This window comes from Vigna radiata, chromosome 1, assembly GCF_000741045.1.
Source record: "Vigna radiata var. radiata cultivar VC1973A chromosome 1, Vradiata_ver6, whole genome shotgun sequence".
In the NCBI taxonomy this organism is placed as follows: domain Eukaryota; kingdom Viridiplantae; phylum Streptophyta; class Magnoliopsida; order Fabales; family Fabaceae; genus Vigna; species Vigna radiata.
In genome coordinates, this window is record NC_028351.1 from 24,310,653 (window position 1) to 24,328,153 (window position 17,501).

General features: G+C 34.0%; 1 protein-coding gene and 1 pseudogene across 1 annotated transcript; both read left to right on the forward strand.

The window, feature by feature from the left end:
* Positions 1–6,336: 6,336 nt before the first annotated feature.
* LOC111241306 (nucleobase-ascorbate transporter 4-like) lies at positions 6,337–9,150 on the forward strand. Its single transcript, XM_022778849.1, has 7 exons — positions 6,337–6,527; positions 6,906–6,981; positions 7,066–7,125; positions 7,475–7,653; positions 7,914–8,010; positions 8,260–8,350; positions 8,436–9,150. Exons 1-7 carry the CDS (start codon positions 6,397–6,399, stop codon positions 8,486–8,488), a joined length of 687 nt encoding a protein of 228 aa, XP_022634570.1. The 5' UTR covers positions 6,337–6,396; the 3' UTR covers positions 8,489–9,150.
* A 5,254-nt stretch (positions 9,151–14,404) lies between these two features.
* On the forward strand, positions 14,405–17,401 carry LOC106759837 (annotated as a pseudogene).
* Positions 17,402–17,501: the final 100 nt, after the last annotated feature.

A 17,501-nucleotide genomic window follows, 5' to 3' on the forward strand; every position in this document is an offset into this window, starting at 1 on the left:
TTCACAATAACTCTATTTAAAAATATTTGATTAATTTTTATTCTCTCATTTATTGTATTTTAAACAAGTTTAGTTTACCATGTATAAAATAATCTATATAGCTAAAATATACACAAGAATAGATACTTCAATTTTATAATCGTAAAAGAATTAATTATAAATTATTCTTATATTTTTAAGAAAATCTACTGAAACATATTCATCCATAGGTTAAACACTATTAACCAAGTTATTAAGAAAAAGTTTTAAATACTATGAGAGTATATTTAATAAAAAATATCATATGTATTTGTTCGGTCCAACAAAAAAAAATTAAGTAATATGATTCAATATATTAATCTAAAGTAGGTAAGTAATATATTTATTGAAATAATTATTATATATTAAGATTAAATGTTAATAGTTTATTTGATATATATACATTAATTGTTATTATTATTGATTTTAGTTGATATTTATTTGACATTATCGGTTTTTATTATCACATAATATAGAGGTCTAGAAATTCTATAAATATAGTTAATATCTCACCAGCAAATACACACTCTCAGTTATCTCCTATTCTATATTTTCACAAGAAAGATTCATAACACTTTGAACATTAGAATTTTACAGTTACTTGAGCATTAAAAAATCTTCAGCGAATGGATTCTAGGAGTCATCAAATCACACCATTACCGTTCACATGCTCTTCTCAAGTATATGGTAAAAACACTATAACTATAATTAATATTTTAACACACTTGGAACATTATTTCATATTATACCACTTGAACACTTATTATATTTCAAATTATCTTACTAATTATTTTGAATATTTAAACTTTGCCAAATAATTTTCCATTTCATATTTAATCATTATTCTATTTGAGATATGTTTAAATATATTATCATCATCTTTAGCCCTTTATTTTTTATTTTTAATTATTTCAGACTTATAATTAAATTATTCAAATATATTTTTTTTCTGCTAGAGTTATATACATAACTGTTTTTTCCTTGAAAAATAAATTATCAATTTCACCCCAAAATTAGGTTATAATTTGATATATAAATTAATAGTACTTGATTTTAACCGACGCCTTATTAAAGCGAATGTTTCAAATATATTTAACGTCTTCAAATTTAAACTTAAATGAAAATATTTTAAGATAAAATATAATTAAGAACATGAAAAATATGATAATATAAAGATTTCCTTAAATGTGGTATTGTTTTACTTTCATGAATCTATAACCTTATTTCTTTTCATCCATGGCAGAGTTGAGGACAGAAAGCGAGAATAAACATAGAAAAGTGGAAGAGAGAGACTTGCTCAGTGACTTGCCCGAGGATGTTGTTCTTCACATTATGCATTCCATGAAGACAAATCAAAATTCATCTAACATTGTAACTCTGAGCAAAGATTTTGGATCATTTTAAATTACTTTATATCATTACAGTTATAAAAAAAAAAAAATATCAAATACGCTATTTTATTTTTTTCTCTAGAAATTCAATATTTTTATAATATGTGTGTTCAAACAAATATAACATCACAATTAATACTTTAAACTATTAAGGAAACATTACACACGTAATAAACATAAGATAGATAATTCAAAAACTAGAATAAACTATTATAAATATTTTAAGGATAATAATATTTAGACAACATTTTTTTGACAACATGTAAACATTGATTACGTGTCAATCTGTGCGTAATCAATGTTTACATGTTGTAAAAAAAATGTTGTCTAAATATCATTATCCATATTTTAAAACAGTCTAAAATAAATCTAAGAGTTCTCCACAACTTTAAAAAAATTATACATAACATTTAAGTTGAGTCTTTAAAAAGGAAACCTAAACAACAAAATTGGAAGCCTTAAACTATTCAGTTGCGATCCAAGCTGTCCAGCACGTGTTTCATATGCACATGAAGCTTCCAAGACCTGCTTTGCACCCATCCACGTGACAGGAGATCCTTATATTATATGCAAAATGATATTTTGACACCAATTTTTTGACACCATTTTGACACTGCACACGTGTCAAAATGTGGTTAGACGATTTCAAATTAAAAAAAAAAACTTTGGTTTTTTTCTTTCAAATATGCCCTTGTCTCAGCTTTTTTAATTTGAAATCGTCCAATCACATTTTGACACGTGTGCAATGTCAAAATAGCATCAAAAATTAGTGTCAAAATATCATTTTTCATATTATACTGATGATCAAGCTTTGTAATCTTCTTCGATCAAGGGGGAGAATCTTCTACATTGTATTGAGCAGTTTTGAATGATATGAGTAAAACTCTGATGCCTTGAAGCCAGTCCTTTACTCTACCTGAAAGTCACTTCCCTGATCTTCCCCTTTTCACTCCTCTAGCTTCCTTCCAGGGATGGAAGGTCGTTTGAACTAGCTCCGCTTCCACCAATAGCTCTTTCATTCATCAAACATTCCACTGAATTCATCTACTTCCGCTGCTACTTGGACATCACCGAGCAACCTTCAATCCAATGTGCTGCTTCTTTCTCTTCTATGGCTAGAACGTAACCTTTGAGAAAAGGGCGGGTGAGGTGACGCGAAAGAGAGAAGGTGAAACAGCGGAAGGAAGAACGCATGGAGGAACTTGTAAAATAAGAGGTAAGGTTAGGGATGGAAAAGGCTGTTAGGGCTAGGGTTTGAGGGAAGGACATCTTTGGTTACACTCTCCTTTGTTGTTAGAATCTGTCTTTCATGCAACTAACAAAAGATGAATTCAAACAAAATATCACTGTTCACATTCTATCTTTCAAATATTAAAAATTAATAAAATTTTATATGAAATATATTTAATAAAATATAATGCTAACTTAATACTTTACTCATTTAAAGTTTAATAAATAAATATATATATTTATTTATTTTCGGATGAGTTATATTTGTTAGAAACAAAATGTATGATATAATTTTTTATTTTAGATATATTAAATGATTTTAAGACGATTCCTTGAGGTTGAAATGAGCTTATCTGGACCGTTGGTGGATGGGCTTAGGTAGTATCTAGGATTAGAGGAAAAGGTTATAAAACTTGTTTGGGTGTTGTTACTTCCACCATTTCAAGGGCTCTTGTACATTCATATTATTATTTTTATTTAAAAAATATTCTACATCTCTTTATTATTTTTTTATTTCAAAAATACCTTCCAGTTTCTTATTATTTTTGACAATATTTTTCTGTCTGTATTATAAAATTCAGAAAAAAACTTTAATATTAGTGTTTCTATCACTATTATATTATAAACTTAAAAGTTAGATGCAAATATAAAATAATAAATATAATAATATTAATAGTAAATAATAATATATTATTATTATATATTAACTTTATAATTATGAAAGAATTAAATAAATTTTAAATCTTTAACAGATATTTTTTTTTATATTTTAAGTATTTAATAATATTTTTATATTATTTATGTATTAAATTAAATATTTTATTCAAGTTATTTGAGTCAAACATGTCGGTATGTTAAAACATAATATAATGTCCAAAATTATAGATATTAAATATAAAAAACACACACACACACACACACACATATATATATATATATAAACATCTCTTTTAGAAATTTTGAACAAAATTTTACCATTTATTAAGAAATTTTGAACAAAATTTTATCATTTATTAAGTAATGTAAAAACAAAAAGGGTTAAATATATTTTTAGTCCCTCTGTAACATCCCAATAAATATATAACAAAGTTACACTTTATTGCTAGGAGTTAACATGAATAATAAGTGAGAACAGTGAAGAATAAGCCAAGAGGTGAAAGAGGTAGGAAAAACATCATTAAAATTTAAACTGTACGACAGTCATACTAACTATAATATTTACAAAGTAGACCGAACAGTCTTAGATAGAGTTCCTATACAGAACACCTACAAAACATTAGGCAAAGAGAAACAACTACACTAAGGACCGGACGGTCCAGCACAACTCTCGGGCAAGGCTTCCACGACATCTTCCAGAGTATCTTCTAAAACAGCTTCTAAGGTATCCTCCAAAGTACCCTCTGCTCACACCCAAAAGGATGATCATTGCAACGGAGAGAGTAACCGGACGGTTGAATACCGAACGTCAACATAGACAAAGACACAACAGATAAGGGTAAACTTATGTAAATTTAATTTATCATTTCGTCATACAAGTAAACATACAACTCAACCAATTAATCATGCAAGCATACAATTTCAATACATGCATACTATATTCCTCAATCATGACCGACCACTAAGACACTGTCCGGACGGTATGAACATGTAGCTCGGTCGTCCCTAGCACCCGGTGTGGTGTAGTAACTGCCTTTCCTTATCAGTTGCCACCCGAGGTTAGTCCTCAAACGGTTATCTGTTCATATAACCGCGAACCTCCTGCCATTCCCACACATGAGTGACCCTTCTCTACTTGAGAAAGCGTCCTCACGGAATATCAGGATCAGGACGACACCTGAGTCATTCCCACGTTCATACTTTACCAATCATTACCAATTCATGAGTTATTCCGCCAGTGGAATTCTCTTACTTAACCAAATTCAATCAATGTTCATTATCATTTCCCTCAAACTGTAAGGATGTTAAGAAAAGTATCAAATACCCAAGACTGAATTATAACTTTTGGTGACTGAACGGTTTAATCGAAAATGGAAGACTGAGTATCAAGAATTCAATTAAGTGATCGGACGGTCACATCAAAGGTGAGACCGAATAACAGAATAATGTCAATTGGTTGGTCAGATGGTCCGGCAAGGAATAAGACCATAACTCAAAGGATTGACCATAAGTGATAGTCATCCGAACGGTTTGACAAAGAGTGTTATAAAATAAGCAATGATCATGGTCGAAGGTTGGTCTATGACCAAACAATTATCAAACCGAACGAATTAAGAAAGAATAAACTCTTTAAAGGGCAAAAGGACTTTAGTCAAGTATACTGGACGTTTCAATAAAAGAGACCCACTAGACCATTCAATCATTAAGTGACCGGACGATTTTAAAAGGAAATATTAGATTGGCAAGTTTTATAATTTAAGTGTCAACCTAAGGCCAAACATTGGGAAGGCCGAACGCTTGGTTTATGACCAGCATTCTTAAATAACTATCAATAAAACCGTTAAAGAAAACCAACTAAATTTAGTAATCACACTAGGCCTATCAGTCCAAATAGACCGAACGAAAAAGGGAAAACCGAACGGTCCTAAGGACCTTCGATCTCAGTTTCATATTTTCTCTAAGTTTCATACATACTCATATCAGTGCAAAATTCATAGTTTTATGCTTATCATACAACTCACACAACAACATACCATATTTCAATCATAAGAAATCAAACATACATTAAATCAGGCATACATTCAAACCATACAGAGAAATTAAAATTAAACTTTATAAGCTTCCCTTACCTCTAATTCCAGCTAAGTCTTTGAAAGTAGGTTGGTAGGAACTATTCTTCTAAGTTTCCCAAGGTCAGGTGCAAACTCGAAACCGGACGGTTCAAGTGAAAGAGGAGACCACCAGGAGTCTTCAGGTGTGATCTGAAGGGTGATCGGAANAGTAGATTGGTTAGAATTTTAGAGAGAAGGTTGGNAGGTTTAGAGAGAAGGAGGAGAATTTGAGATTTTCAGAAAGTTGAGTTTGAGGAAGAAGAAGAAGATTGCATGCAAAAGTGGCGTCAGGTTTCATTCCTNCCTTATATACTACCTCCAATCCGAACGGTTGGCCAACTCCCAGCGTGACACNTGACTTCCACTCCCTGGGGTTCTACTGCTATACTGACACTGCACGGATCACGAGAGAAGGGAAATTAAAAGTTTGGCAGAGTTTGTCTCCCACTCACCAGGGGAGAACCGGACGGTTGACACATGTACCACACTAAGAAGGGATTTTAAATGGGATGTGACACCCTCAACTATTGAACGTCTTTCGTTTTAATCCCTTTTTCAAAATAAAATACAATTTAGTTCTCAAAGTTTTAGAAAACTTTGGTTGTAGTTTTCCAAAAAGTAACTTTGGTTTTAAAAAATCTGCTAATGTGTCTAAGCCAGGTGTATATATAGTTTTGCTCTCTCTCTCTTTAGAGGTGTGATTGTTTTTTGTTGACATGTGTTTGAAAGAAACTGATTTGGAATTTTTTACTGATTTGGGGTTTTTTAAACTTTAAAGTTTTAATTTTCCCGAATCAGAAATCTGGGATGAAATTGATGCTCAAAATCAGTTAGAGTTCGTGTGCATTTTGGCATCGTATTGCTGTGGTTCCATTTCGCGTTTATTTTGTTTGAAAGAAAGTCAATTCTCCGTGGTTCGTTGTGGTTCGTCGAAGAAGGTAATTATGTACTTTTAGTTTAATGTGTATTGTCTGTGTAACTGTACAGTAATGATGCGGCCTAACCTGGCATTTGGAGTTGTAGCGGCAGCTAGGGGACTCTTCCCACGCTCTGCAAATATCTGTCTTGAACACGCTCTTGGACGCCGAGGACGAAGAGTGTATATGCTGATCCACATCAGGTTAGCTCGTATGTGTTGATATTGTTGAGGTATAGACTGTTTGGTGAAAATAATTAGTAAATGGTATAAATATGTTGTTTCTCTCTTGAAAATTAACTACTGAGTATTTTTGAAGTGTTTGTGCCTGTTACTAACTGCAATTGATTCTTCACGCCACCTTTTTCTTTTAGAGATTTAAACAATCTGAGAGCCATACAAGGAGCACTTATTGTTTCATCGTTTTTTCAAATATTTGTTGGCTTTTTCGGCTTTTGGAGGATATTTGCCAGGTAGATTACAAACCAGTGAATCTCTTGATCACTGTTTTGCAATCTGCTATTTGTAGAAGTCGACTATATTTCAGGATAGTAAAGTTCACTATATTAGTTGATGTTGCAGGTTTCTCAGCCCGCTTAGTGTGGCCCCTCTTGTCACTTTGACTGAACTAGGACTCTTTATGTTAGGATTTCCCAAAGTATACTCTTTGCTCTTTTCTTATGCATAGTGGCAGTCTCTTTCATGTGATTGTTTATTGTTTAACAAACAATGATTCTTGTAGTTGGCAGATTGTGTTGAAATTGGTCTCCCTGCATTACTTATCATTATCATCTTGTCCCAGGTATGGTACTTTCTTTAGCATTCTCTCATCCATTTTAATTTAATTTAATTCTATTTGTACAGCAACAACATAGTAAGTAGAAAGACAAAGCTCAATTTTTAATATATTATCCAAATCCCTTCTTATTCAATTTTTATGGGTCTGCCACAATATATATATATATATATATATTCTCGATATTGATATGTGCATAATTTCACTTATTTTGAACAAACTCTTTAATAAAATTTAAGTACGAATACTAGAATAGTGGTAATGTAAGAAGTGAGTATCTGTGTATATTATATATCAAAACAAATCAACACTTTGAATTGATATTTCTACTTGTGTTAAATCAATGACCTTGCAGTACATTCCGCAAAGGATGAAATCAAGAGGAGCTGATAGATTTGCAGTTATGGTCTCAATTGGAATTGTATGGGCATTTGCTGAAATTTTGACTGCAGCTGGTGCCTACAATAAAAGATCGCCTAGAACCCAATTAAGTTGTCGTACTGATCGATCTGGGTTAATTAGTGCTGCTCCTTGGTTAGTCCTAATAAGTTGCTTGTATTATATGAGCCATGCTTTCAGAACTATGTATTATATTCTATAATAGATTATGATATGCAAGGCTTTAAACCATCAAAGTAGTGTTTGCAACTATGTGCAAGGACATGAATGTGTTTAGAACACCTCTTCATAAAAAACACAAATTCATACTTGATCATTTGATAATTGTAAATTCATTCATATGGATGATCATTTAATAGAACGCCCTTCAATTAAACTTCTCTTCATTTATGTAGGATAAGAGTTCCATATCCATTTCAATGGGAACGCCCTTCTTTCAATGCTGGTGATGCTTTTGCTGTGATTGCTGCTTCTCTTGTTGCAATTGTAGAGGTTTGCTTTTGTTTCTTTTAATGTGTCCACAATCTTGTGTAGATGATCGGTATAATTTTTAATATATGCATACCAAGATCAGTATGATTTTGTTGACTCTATTCATTGGATTAGAAAAATTGTGAACTTCCCTAGGGTCTTTTTTATGCTATCTTCTTGAATTGACAATTTCTAATTAAAAGGTAGATGATTGAAGTTATTTTCATTTGGATGTCCTTTTATATAATTTTCCCTTTTCATTCTCTGCAGACAGTCAAATGGGACATTCATTGCAGCATCAAGATTTGGCAGTGCAACCCCTGTTCCACCTTCTGTGCTCAGTCGTGGTGTTGGCTGGCTGGTGCTATGCGATTCTATGACATTACATTTGTTCATGCAATTGCTTTCACAATTTAGACTCATATGTTAATGTTTGTCGATTTCAGGGCATTGGCACTCTTTTGGACGCCGAGGACGAACTGCGACTGAAGGAGGATGAAGACCTTCCACTCTTTCCCCCGGACATTGGTCTCACTAGAATGTCATCCATCACGAGAACGTCGTCGTCCCCAGTCCCCGTCGTTCGGTACAATGGTGGCGACATGAATGACGCGACCTCCATGTTCTCGATCGACGAAAGCGGTGACAGCGACAACCTACCTCGAGAGTCGAAGCTGCTGCTCCATCCCGAACTATTGCCACAGTACGGAAGACCTTTCGTGGACCACGCGCTGAACGAGGGAGGACTGAATGCCTCGCTGGCGGAAGCGACCTTCCCGGACAATGGCGATCCGGCGAACAGGTAGCGCAAGAGCGACGAACCGGCGTCGGTGTTTTCGGCGTACGGTTGAAACTGGTAGAAAAGAAAATTTTCTAGCAAAATCATTACAGAAAGATAATTAAAAATGTTGAAACTGATGGAAGAAAAGAAACGGAGAGATATAACACGCACAAATGGCGATTTAGCACAGTTCCGACGTCGGTTGCATAAGAGCATAGGAAGAAAATTAAAATTAAAACCCTAAAGTTTAAAAAACCCCAAATCAGTTTCTTCCAAACACATGTAAGTGAAAAAGAAATCACACGTGACTAAAACTAAAGTTTACAAAACTTTGAGGAGTAAATTGTATATTATTTTGAAAGAGAGACTAAAACCAAAAATACCCAATAGTTGAGGGACTAAAAACATATTTAACAAAAAAAAAAATATATTGAACAGTAAAAATAAGATTGAATCAAATTTATGTAAGAGAATATATCACAAGTTCAAATCAAAGCCATGTAAATGCTCCATTAATACAGAGAGAGAAAGAAAAAAATTATTGAGATAATGGGGGAGGTGTATGATATTTTTGGAATAAAACAAAATAGTGAGGGATGTATAGAATTAGGGATGGCAACGGGTTGGTCGGGCACGGATAGTGCCTACCCGCAACCCGACCCGACAAAAAAAATCCACCCGCTACCCGACCCACTACCTGTACGGATACCCACTTAAAAAATATCCGTGGATATTTTAAAACCAGCGGATATCCACAGATACCCGCAAATATTTAAAAAAATATATTTTTATAAATTATTAAAATAAAGTTTAAATAGAATTACAAAACAATAGATAAAATATAATATAAATTAAATTAAATATAAATTAAAATTTAATTTTTTGTTTCGGTTGAATTGGTCTGATGGTCAGTTGAACTTCTTGCTTTGTTCTCTTTTGATCTTCAATCCTTCCTGACGCTCAAGATATAAAAAGATCTAAATTTTATTAGGATATAAAAAGATCTAAATTTTATTAGGATAGAAGAGGAAGATTGTACCTAGACATCAATTCTATATTTATAGAGCCTATACCAGGCAAACCCATTGATTAACCATTAATGCAGTATATTCTTAGGCAGTCAAATCCAATAATTAATACTGTATATTTTGTAAATAGTAAGACAATCGACCTATTAATTAGTGTAGTGTATTTTTAGGCAACCAAACCCAATAATCAATAATCAATACCGTATATTTTGTAAAGAGTAAGGCAATCTGACCTATTAATACTTGTTTAATTGTCCATAAATGACAATTAATTCCGATTGGTATACTTTATATAGTACAATTTTAACTAAATATAAACTTGTAAAATATAAATTAATGTTAATTTTAATTAAATTTAACTTAATAAAATAAAAATTAAATTTTTATTTTTATTTTTTGCGGGTAGCGGATATCTGCGGGTATGGATAGTATAATACCCGCACTCGACCTGTTTAAAAGCAGATATTAAAATACCTGCTATCTGCGGGTTTCGGGTAGTAAATATCCGCGGGTATCAACTATCCGTCGCAGATTTTATTCGCGGGAGCGGATTTTTTTTCCATCCCTATATAGAATATTTTTAGAATAAATGAAAATAATTGGGAGGTAGATGAGCACTTAGGGTGGTAGAGGGTGGTGGAGATAGCAACACCCAACCTCTTCTGTTGTGAGAAAACAAACCCTAGCTTCATTCTTTTTGGAGAGGAACCGAGAGGGAGATCGAGCAAGAGACGGGGAGCATCACACGAAGCCGTGAGAGGAAGCGTGATCACCAGTTCTCTACACTAAAACCGTGAGGAACCAGGTAAGGGAAATGGTTAAGAATTTATCATATGTATATGGTTTTGGGTTGTTATGTTCTTGTAGCATGTTGTACTTGATGTTGTTATTGGTGGTAAGTTATGCATGTGTTGTATGGCTATTTATGATGAGTTTGGTGGGACTCATGGGACTTGTAGCCTTAGCTTCCTTGTAGGTTTTGAGGGTAGCAACGATGCAATGTGAAAGTCTCGGTGGAAGAAGAGTTGATCCTAGAGTGGAATGGGGATTAGATTTATGATGTTGGTTGAGAGGAGGAGAAAGGAGCAAGGGACGTAGGAAGTGGTGAGCAAGGGTTAGCGAAATAGAAAGATAAAAGGAGAGAAAAGTGGCGAACAAGGGTCGTGAGTGGAAGTTTTGGCAACAACATAAGGAAGGAGTAAGAAGGAATGGAGGGTGAGTAGGGACTTTTCTACAAAAAGGGGAAGAGGATATTTGAATTTGAGTGTTGAGAGAGGAGGCTTTTGGAGGTACTGTATCTCGGGCGGGAAGAAGAATTTTGGGTTGGTACTTTTAAGGAGGAGAGTACTCCTTTTGTGCTTTTCGTACGTAATTTACTTGGCAGATGGTTAATTATTTGTTTGGAGTGTTGAAATTTATGAAAAGATGCTATAACATGATTGTATTGCAGGAATTATATCAACTATTGATTTATCAATTGCCATATTACAGAAATTAACCAAATGAAAGGACAATTGGAGACAAAATTATTTGAAATGCTTCAGAAAGTGAAACTTCCAGACAGGCATGATTTCAAAATGCGGTGCATTTACCGTGTACCAGAATGGATTCGGGAAAATAATCCCAAAGCCTACACATCTAGATGTGTTTCTATTGGCCCTTTTCATAAGCCATGTGAGATTGAGAAAGAAAACGTTTTTGGGATTGGGAAAATGGAAGAGCTTAAAATAAAATATGTTAATGGATTTCTGCATCGTACTCGATTATCACTTGGAGATTTTGTGATCACACTCAAACTGTCAGAAGAAAAAATTCGAAGTAGTTATGTAACACAAATTAGGAAAATGTTTCTTCAACAACGGGAATTTGACAACATTTTGACAACGATACCTGGCATCCTCTGATTTGATGGTTTAATTGCTTTTGTTTTAATGTTAAAGTTTCATTTGGAGGGTATTTTTGGAAAGGGAATTTCTGAAACCGAAGGAGTTCGCGCCCCTTCTTCCCTACGAAAAACACTCTCTCTTTCTGGAAATTTCATTCGAAACTCTCGGTCCCCAAAGTCTCCGTCCACCATTGTGAACTCTCAAACTGTCACTCGACCATTGTGAACTCTTGGCAGGCCACCGAAGCACCCCATCTTCCCTACGAAACACACTTTTTCTCTCTCTCGAAATTTCATTCGAAACTCTCGGTCCCTAAAGTCTCCGTCCACCATTGTGAACTCTCAAACTGTCGCTCGATCATTGTGAACTCTTGGCAGGCCACCAAACTCTTCAATGTAATGAATTATTCTATTTAATATTTTGATAGAATTGTACAGAGAAATATGAAAGCAAATAAATACAGCTAAATTATTGTTCATGAATTATTACTGAAGATGATTTTCTGTGTGTTTAATTGATTACAGTCAGGTTGTAATTGCTTACCAGTGCCTCTGTACCAAAAGTCCAACGATGCTCCCTGGCTGTGGTAGAGGGACTCCCAGTGTGTGGTTGGTATTGAATTGGTTAGAATTTAATTTATGAATTTGAGATTAATGGTTGTTCTTGAGGACCAAAAATTGGTTTGGGGTTTGTGAGAGTGTTTTATCCAAGTGCATGTGTAAGGAACATAGACTTTGTCATTTATGTGCTTGTGTAAGCGACTATAGACAGGCTGTAATCGCTTACCTGTATCTCTATACCAACAGTCCAACGCTGCTCCCTGCCTCTGGTAGAGGGGCTCCCCAGTGTGTGGTGGGTACTTACGTGGTTAGAATTTAATTTATGAATTTGAGATTAATGGTTGTTTTTGAGGACCAACAACTTGTTAGGGGTTTGTAAGAGTGTTTTATCCAAGTGCATGTGCGAGGAAGAGAGACTTTGTGACTTATGTGCCTGTGTAAACGATTGCAGACAGGCTGTAATCTCTTACCTGTGCCTCTGTACCAAAAGTCCAACGCACGTGTATCGCTTACCTGTGCCTCTGTACCAAAAGTCCAACGCTGCTCCCTGCCTCTAGTAGAGGGGTTCCCTATTGTGTGGTAGGTATTGACTTGGTTAGAATTTAATTTATGAATTTAAGATTAATGGTTGTTTTTCAGGAGCAACAACTGGTTAGGGGTTTGTAAGAGTGTTCTATCCAAGTGCATGTGTGAGTTAGAGGGACTTTGTCACTTATGTGCCTGTGTAAGCGATACAGACAGGTTGTAATCGCTTACCTGTGCCTCTGTACCAAAAGTCCAACGCTGCTCCCTGCCTTTGGTAGAGGGGCTCACCAGTGTGTGGTGGGTACTGACCTAGTTAGAATTTAATTTATGAATTTGAGATTAATGGTTGTTTTTGAGGACCAACAACTGGTTAAGGGTTTGTAAGAGTGTTTTATCCAAGTGCATGTGTGAGGAAGAGCGACTTTGTGACTTATGTGCCTGTGTAAGCGACTACAGACAGGTTGTAATCACTTACCTGTGTCTCTGTACCAAATGTCCAACGCTGCTCCCTAGCTCTGGTAGAGGGGCTCCCGAGTGTGTGGTGGGTACTGACTTGGTTAGAATTTAATTTATTAATTTGAGATTAATGGTTGTTCTTCAGGACCAACAACTGGTTAGGGGTTTGTAATAGTGTTTTATCCAAGTGCATGTGTGAGAAAGAGAGACTTTGTCACTTTTGTGCCTGTGTAAGCGATTACAGCATAGCTGTAATCGCTTACCTGTGCCTCTGTACCAAAAGTCCAACATTGTTCCCTGCCTCTCGTAGAGGGGCTCCCTAGTGTGTGGTAGGTATTGACTTGGTTAGGATTTAATTTATGAATTTAAGATTAATGGTTGTTTTTGAGGACCAACAACTGGTTAGGGGTTCGTATGAGTGTTTTATCCAAGTGCATGTGTGATGAAGAGGGACTTTGCCACTTATGTGCTTGTGTAAGCGATTACAATGCCTCTGTACCAAAAGTCCAACGCTGCTCCCTGGCTCTGGTTGAGGGGCTCCCTAGTGTGTGGTTGGTACTGACTTGATGAAAGCCATGGCATAAAAAAAGGTATCAACTTCCACGAAATAAGCACCCAACCACCAACCATGCGTAATGTCCAACTCAACAGAAAAACGAAACGACTAAGGAAATTCTTCAACGTCCACACAAATTGCTCACCACTTCGACGCCTTCAAAAAATTCAAACACAAAGAACAACTTCAAACCACAACGAAAAGCACGAATGGAGACAGAGATAGCTTCAAACCAAAAACAAAACCTATAACCTAAAATGGAGAGAAGTTCAAAGGAAAACCAAAACCTAAAATTGAGACCTGGAGAGTAATGGAGAGAGATAGCTTCCAAGCAAAACCTAAAACATAAAATGGAGAGAGACCTTCGAAGGAGAAAGAGGGCTTAAAAAGGACGGAGGGTGTTTTTGGAATAACATAATGTCACCTTTTCCAAATCAAGTTTTCAAAAAAATAAAAATGAAAAAATTAGCCAATCCAACGCTGACACTTTGGTGTTGTCAAAACGTTGTTAAAAAAACGTTGTCAACATATCGTGATCCCACAAAATAAATGTGATAGTGATGATTTCTTACAGATGATTTTTGTAGATGCATGCTTCCTAGTCGAGCTTTTCTTAAGATGGCATGAATAGAAGAGATCCTTTGTTCCAACAACAAGGGGTTCTAGCGGATGTTGCACTTGACTTGATACTACTAGAAAATCAACTTCCATTCTGTTTTCTGCAACAACTTTACCTTCTCACTGGTATTATTAGACTATTCCCCTCTTTTCTTGAGATTTGTTTCAACTATCTTAATAACTTAGGTCTTACAACTGTTTGTCCAAAAATGAGTCCAAACCACTTCACTGATCTTTAAGATCTTCAATAATATTATCATCAAAACTTCATGTTGAAACACTAAGTATATGCAACGAAGATAGACATGTATATAGTGCAAGCCAACTATAAGAGGCGGGTATTAAGTTCAAAGTGAATCAAAATGAAGGCTTACTTGATATGACCTTGACATGACCTATTCGGATGGTGTGTTTACAATGTCAATCTTTCATATACATGATTACTCAGAAATAATCTTCAGAAATATAATAGCATTTGAGCACTGTCACCTGCCAACTGCAAATATTGTTAGTCAGTACCTACATATTCTACATTTTCTTATCAATACTGAAAAAGATGTGAACATACTTGTTGATAAGAAAATTATTGTCAATTGCATGGGTGGTGCTAATAAAGTGGTGACAATGATTAATAATCTCACCTCACATCTTAGCGTGCCACATTTTAATTCACACTATTTCTTCATCTGCAAAAGCTTAAATAAATTCTATGAAAATCCTCGCAATAAGTACATGGCTATCTTTGTACACGAGTTCTTCAACACTCCTTGGAAAATAGCATCTACTACCGTTGTCATTGTACTACTTTTGCTCACGTCTCTTTCTGTTTTCAATCATCTCACTATTTTAGGGTAAGAAATCATGATCTATTAGCACTTAACTACTGTTATGAAATGAGATGCAATTGATAAAAATTTCTCTATTAAATGCGCAGGTAATTAAAGAGAGGATTCATTAAATAAGCAATAAAGAAATCAGTCAGTCAGTGAAAAAAGTATTTTGATGATTGTATTTGATTGTATTTGATTGTCAGGAAAACTTTGATGTTATTTTTCTTTCAATGAAGATTCAACTTGTTTTTTAATTTTTCTATTTGATGTTAGCTTTAACAATTTTTTTATTCACAAGTAACTTTGTTGCGAGCTCTTAGATTACTAAAAAATTAACTGGTAAATAATCTCTTCTTCTAACGTAAGTATTTAAATATTCACTGCTATCACACTCATATATTATTTCTATTTAAATAATTCAGTTTCGCTTATTTCTTAATTTTCCATTCTACAAATATTAAATTTTAGTCAATTAATTTACATATCACATAAAACATATAAACTAAACCTTTACCTCACTACACTAAGCTAGGGTTAATTAAAGAACATTGTACTTCAATTATTTTATCTAAAAGACAAAATTCCCATTTAAATCAAAATTTCAAAGGCATCAACAACCAAGTCTACCACATGGTACTAAAATTAAATCTTATCCTAAAGAAAATTTTGATAACTATTTTTCATGATCTTACAGTTTGCGTCTTATCTGAAGAACCTTTTCTAATGGTGCCACTTGCCCTAGAAGATTTCCCAGATTTTGAAACGTTAATCCCTTTTTTCATAGATTTGACTGGTGAAGCTTTGCCAAATTTTATACCTTATCCATTATTTCCAGATCTGGATTGACTACCAAATTTGCCCTTGACTTTTGAAACTTGAACCATTTTTCTACCTTTTCCCTTCTGCTATGTGATTTGGGTCCTTGCAATGTCCCTTCGAACACTTTTTTTTGTGATAGCTTCCAAACTCTCATTGTTCCTTATTGCTTCCTCTATTTTGCTGGCCAAGTCCAAGTCCCTTTTAGCAACTAAACTTGTTACTTTCTGATAACGATTCAGAAGGGATTAGTCAAATAATAAAATAATAGAAGTAATTATAGAAAATAAAAGATTAAAGAACCAAATAACAAAAGATAGAAAGATAATGATGAAGACAATAGATTGATTTCACTTCTTTTCAAAATAGGATTCATCATTGGTTATATAAAGATTATTGTTCAATTAACTACTGTCTTAGATTTTCAAATTAATCAATGTAAATTCTCAATTAAATTGTTGGCGTTCTCACTTTCAATCAAAGTACATTCTCAACTAAAAGCAAAAACTTTGTAGATTAGTCATAGTAAATATAACCAAAGCATATTCTCAATTAAATATTACTATGCCTAATCATGTCTATTCTTTTACCTCTTACATCAAGTAAAAAACTAATTAACCAAAGTACATTCTTGATTAATTCTTGTTAACACTACAAGAAAAATTGTCATTATCTACAGCCAAAATCCGTATATAAGGCCTAAAATCCGTATATAATTTCTGGTTATATACGGATTATATACGGACAAAAATTCGTATTTAATACTGTCGTAGGTTTATATACGGAAAATCCGTATATAACTTATATACGGAAAATCCGTATATAACTTATATACGGAAAATCCGTATATAACTTATATACGGAAAATCCGTATATAACTTATATACGAAAAATCCGTATATAACTTATATACGGATAATCCGTATATAACTGTGTATAAGTTATATACGGATTATCCGTATATAACTATCTAACGTATCTACAGTTCTTTTTTTGGCAGTAACATATTACGCATTTCCAGAGACATATATGTAACTTATATATGTAACACCTGCCCATTATATCAATTCATTCATTTCATTCATTTGACATATAAAGTCTTAATTCAGAGACAAACATTTAACATTAATCCATCATACAAAAGTTTATAAAATTTTCAATTACAACAAATATATAAGTTCAAATAATTTCTCCAGAGAATAAGTTTAAGTCCTAGATGCACTACTCTCTAAAAACATTACTAGTAATTTCTTTCATAGCGATCCTGTTGTGGTTGATCTTGTTGTGGTTGATCCTCGTGTGGTTGATCCTCGTGTGGTTGATCCTCCTGTGCTTGTTGTGGTTGCTGAACATTAGGTTGTGAAAGATTTTGGGATTGAAAAAATTCTTGTGCAGCTGCTGCTGCAGAAGGCGGAAGGTGTTGCAATATGGCGCCAATAAAACCTTCAAATTTAGA

What these genes read in the sequence shown, in the direction of transcription:
- LOC111241306 (XM_022778849.1), top strand. Translation starts at nt 6,397, where the DNA reads ATGATGCGGCCTAACCTGGCATTTGGAGTTGTAGCGGCAGCTAGGGGA. An exon ending in TATATGCTGATCCACATCAG is followed by an intron (nt 6,528 to 6,905) that starts GTTAGCTCGTAT and finishes TTGATGTTGCAG; the next exon opens with GTTTCTCAGCCCGCTTAGTG. An exon ending in TTAATTAGTGCTGCTCCTTG is followed by an intron (nt 7,654 to 7,913) that starts GTTAGTCCTAAT and finishes TCATTTATGTAG; the next exon opens with GATAAGAGTTCCATATCCAT.